The following is a 4,341-nucleotide window of genomic DNA, read 5'->3' on the forward strand; positions in this document are numbered from 1 at the left end:
ACTGCAGTTAATGAGCTAATCCATGAAAATTCACTCTTCGAAAAGTTGATATGATATAAAGAAGATAATAACTTTCCATCTTCACCAGCAGAAGAAGTCCATGCTAATGTCATCCCAGTTGCTAATGCTCCAAGAGTTGCTGCCAAACTAGCCAGATATTGAGGCCATTTTCTAGCTGAAACAGCTTGATCTTCAGCATTGGAGACCAAGGTTTGATGTGATACTCCAAGACGATTTTCATTCATTTTTTATAAATTACTTTAATAAATATCTAAAAATAATTATTTATATATTAGAATACTTATATGTTAAATACTAGTTTTTTAAATTACAATAATTCAATTTAATATATGTAATTCAAAAAAATTTGTAGATATTAATTAGATTACCAAATCATTAAAAAGTATTTATTTAATTACTTACATTTTATTTCACTTTAAAGATATTAACAGTAAAATCTAGTATATTGTTTATTTGTAATAATTCACTATGTTTACCGGTTATTTATTATCATTGTCATTGTATACCAATAATAATAACAAAAATGATATTCTTTTGCTATATATTAACGTAGTATTGTTTTAAACGCGTAGAATTTGAAAAAAAATTTTCACGTATTTTAAGTCCAAGTGTACAACAAGAAATGCAATATTTCTATCGATTTGGCGATAATAATTATTTTGAAAATATTTCGTATCAGTAAGATAGCTAAATAAAGATTAATCTAGATTTAATTAACGTGACTTCTTTATTGTGCGTATATTTGATAAATTCAAATTTCTTACCATCTACAATTGTTTATCAACTTCTTTAATTCTTTAAATGTTAATAAATTTAGCTTGTTCAAATATGTAATTATATATCAAGTTTATTATTTACTACTTGAGAAACTTTTTATAAAATTACTTGTAACTTGATAAAAGGTTTTCTTATAATAGTATCTAGAACTTTGTACCATTGTGTAACATATTTATTCAATGATAACATAATAATGATACATTTATCTTATCTTATGCACTCATTAATTTCTCAAATAATTTGCGGAGTTAGTAATATTCTTTTTATACTACTTTGTAACATTGGAAAATCATGTTCAGTTTTTTCTAATATAGATATTAAATATTCTCTGCAACCGTGTTCTTTCTGCAAATTTTCTTCTATTATATTTTCATTTTTATAAATCATTTTATATACACCATTTCTAATATCAAATAATTGTTTCACTTTTCGTTGTTTAAGTACCAAACTATGTAAATTCTAAAAATTGAGAAGTAGAATTAATAGTTAGCAAATTATGTCAATATAATGCAATTAAAAGCATACATGGTATTTTAGCAGTTCCAATTGTTCAATTTCCTTTTCTATAGTACAAATATGTATTTTTATGTTTTGTAAAAACTGTTGGCATTTGATTAATTTATCTTGTATATTTGTTATTTGATTTTTTAATTTTTCTACCATATTACTAGTTTGCTTCGTAATCTGTTAATAAGAAAACATATGATTTACTAAGTTTTTAAGAATTAATTATTTTAGTACTTACTTTTAAAAGTTGTTTGATTTTTGTTCTTTGATCAGACAAACGTTTGTTAATTACAATCTTTTTATTATGTTTTACTTTTGGATTTCTTTTAAGTTTACCAAATACTTTATCAACTATCATATTTCTCCTTGTAATACAAAGATTCATATCATGAATTAATTTTTCTTGAATCTTTTTTAAATAGGAAAGTCTCATTTCCATTCTATGAATTTCACTCTTCATTAATGCTATACCTCCAGTACTTTGTTCTTCTTTCATATTTTTTAGTGTATCTTGCATCAATTGTACCTTTGTTAGATAAATATTGTAGTAAATGTAAACAAGTTAATAACATAACAGCATAAATTACCTTTTTTTCCCATGCTAAGCTTTCTTGTTGTGCAAAATTTAATTCCTCCTTTAATATCATTTTCTCAGTGCATATATTTTTTAAATCACTTTGTAATTTTATAAGTTCTAATTCTAATTCTTGGAAAGATAAAAGACATTCATTTTTTATTACACAATTTTTATCCTCTAATTCCTTTTTTAAATCTTTCTGTATCACTAAATTTGCATTTATACAGGATAATTTTTGATCAAAAGAAATTATAATTTTATTCACATTTACTTCTTCTTTTGTAACCATTTCTAATGCATATTCTAATTTAAAATTTTTTTGTCCCATTATCATAATTTCTTTTTCAAGGAGATTTAATTCTTGTAGTTGTGATTCTCTTTGTTGACTTAATGAAACAACAAAACCTTGTTGACGCAACCAAAATTGTTGTGCTTTCTTAATATTTTGTTGAAGTTTTTGAATATTTTTTTCTAAACTAGCAATTTTTAAATCTTGTGGACTTAATTCTTCTCCACCAATAGCTGGTAATATCTAAAATTATTTATTTAAAATGTACAATTCGTTTATTATTTTAAATTAAGAAATAAAAAATAGGATATATAACCTGATCAATAAGTTTATTTATTCCTAAAAGCTTTGTTTGTGTTTTTTCTATCATTATTTCAAACCTTTTTATCTCTTTTTGCAATTTATCTATTTGTTTTTCTTTTCCAGTATTCTTTTGTGTCAGGTCCTGCAATTCTGCTTTTCTATTTTCAATTAAATTTTTAAGTTTTTCTAGTTGTAAGAGATTATTTCCATATGTATTTTCTACACGTGCAATTGAAATTTCATGTTCTAATATAGCATTTTTTATATTTATTAATAATTCATTTATGTATTGAGCTGCTTTATTGCATATAACTTTTTCTTCCAATTTTTTAAATACTGCATCTTCTAAATTATTCTTTTGTTGAAAAATGGTTTCAAATTTTTTATTCGCTTGCTCTTCTTCATACAAATAATTTTGATATTCCTGAAAGTAAGTTTCTAGTAATATCTATCGACCTTTTATTTAACAATTAAGGATCTCTTTGGAAGAAAGGTACTTCTTCAACATAGCGCGATTGACACAGGCTATTTTTCAGTTATCTCGCTTTTATAGTCAACTCTTTATTATAGTCTTATTATATATGAAAGATGGAGTTTATACAATATCGATTGTATAGGTTTTTTATCGATATCAATTATATTTTTATCAATATAAACAAAAAATATTTCAACTTAAATATCAGTTATTTATTTATAAGAATATTTTAAAACGCCATTTTAGCAGAAGCCTTCCTTCTAAAGAGGTTCTAAATTATGACAATATATTCAACATACACTAAATATGATATTGTAATCACACTGTATTTGTTCATTCATTTTTGCAAAATCTATTAATTCTGATTTATTCTTTGCAATTTTTTCATTGTACAATGATATTGCTTTTGTTGTAATTTTAATGTTATTTTCTGCTCGAAAAGATAAAGATGTTAAATTTTCATTACTTTCCATTTCTTTCTCTATTTCTTTTTTTACATTTTGTATTTCTAATAATAATCCACTGTATAACTTGTGTGCTTCTCTAAAAAAGTGTTTAAATATTAATTGTTGTAAATTATTTACATTTCTGCAATTTATAAATTCATATGTACAATAAAATATTTATATGATTTCTAATCTTTTTATAATATTTACTTTTGTTCACAATGTAACAGATCATGTATATCATTTCTTTTAGAAATATTAGCTACCACAGATTTCCATATATTATGCAAATCTTTATGCTCTGTATGCAGAGATTCTAAATCTGTATTTGCATCAATTATCATTCTATTAATATCTTTCTTTTCTTTATCTTTAATTTGTAATTGCTCATCAATATAGGCTATTTCTGATTCAATTTTCCATATTTCTTCTTTTAATCGATATAATATAAAATCTCTTTGTTGTTTTTTATTAATCAATATCTTATTCCTATTAACATCTTGTAATGACATTTGTTTAGATATTATTAAATGGTTGTTTAAATTTTTCTCCCATTTAGATAAGTAAGAATGAAATACCACTAATTTTTGTAAATTTTGAGATAATTTTTCTTTTTTATCTTTTTCTTCTTTTAATTTTGAATAACTCTGTTTCACAATTTGCTTAGCATTTTCCATATTACTATTCTTTTTTTCTCTCAATAATGTAACTTTAGAAAGTGCTTCTATGTATTGTTGTAATATTGTATGCTGATGTTGTACTTCTTGTTGCATTTGATAAAGGTTTACAGCTTCTAATTCTAATTCCTTTTCTGCTTGTTTTATTGATACTTCCTAAAAATATATAATTATATTTATATTGTATAAATATAACTTCAAATGTAAAATAAACAAAAAATTTTAAACAAATATAAATGTTATTATTAATAAATTTTTTACTTATTATT

The 4,341-nt window shown here is 23.0% G+C and overlaps 2 protein-coding genes across 2 annotated transcripts in view; both read right to left on the reverse strand.

The window, feature by feature from the left end:
• LOC108549129 (sugar transporter 4) overlaps positions 1–852 on the reverse strand; it is a 2,516-nt gene extending 1,664 nt beyond the window's left edge. Inside the window, exons 1-2 of the mRNA XM_017902386.1 lie at positions 786–852; positions 1–271 (exon numbers count right to left, since the gene is read on the reverse strand). Of these exons, the coding sequence (XP_017757875.1) occupies positions 1–245 (245 nt within the window). The 5' untranslated portion in view covers positions 246–271; positions 786–852. The remainder of the gene's footprint in view (positions 272–785) is intronic.
• A 177-nt stretch (positions 853–1,029) lies between these two features.
• Positions 1,030–4,341, reverse strand: part of l(2)41Ab (lethal (2) 41Ab) — a 5,071-nt gene continuing 1,759 nt past the window's right edge. Inside the window, exons 2-8 of the mRNA XM_017902387.1 lie at positions 3,606–4,228; positions 3,249–3,492; positions 2,488–2,898; positions 1,893–2,414; positions 1,544–1,831; positions 1,324–1,482; positions 1,030–1,257 (exon numbers count right to left, since the gene is read on the reverse strand). Coding sequence (XP_017757876.1) covers positions 1,030–1,257; positions 1,324–1,482; positions 1,544–1,831; positions 1,893–2,414; positions 2,488–2,898; positions 3,249–3,492; positions 3,606–4,228 — 2,475 coding nt within the window. The remainder of the gene's footprint in view (positions 1,258–1,323; positions 1,483–1,543; positions 1,832–1,892; positions 2,415–2,487; positions 2,899–3,248; positions 3,493–3,605; positions 4,229–4,341) is intronic.

The sequence above is a fragment of the Eufriesea mexicana genome, unplaced genomic scaffold, assembly GCF_001483705.2.
Source record: "Eufriesea mexicana isolate 0111107269 unplaced genomic scaffold, ASM148370v2 scaffold1824, whole genome shotgun sequence".
Taxonomy (NCBI): Eukaryota; Metazoa; Arthropoda; class Insecta; order Hymenoptera; family Apidae; genus Eufriesea; species Eufriesea mexicana.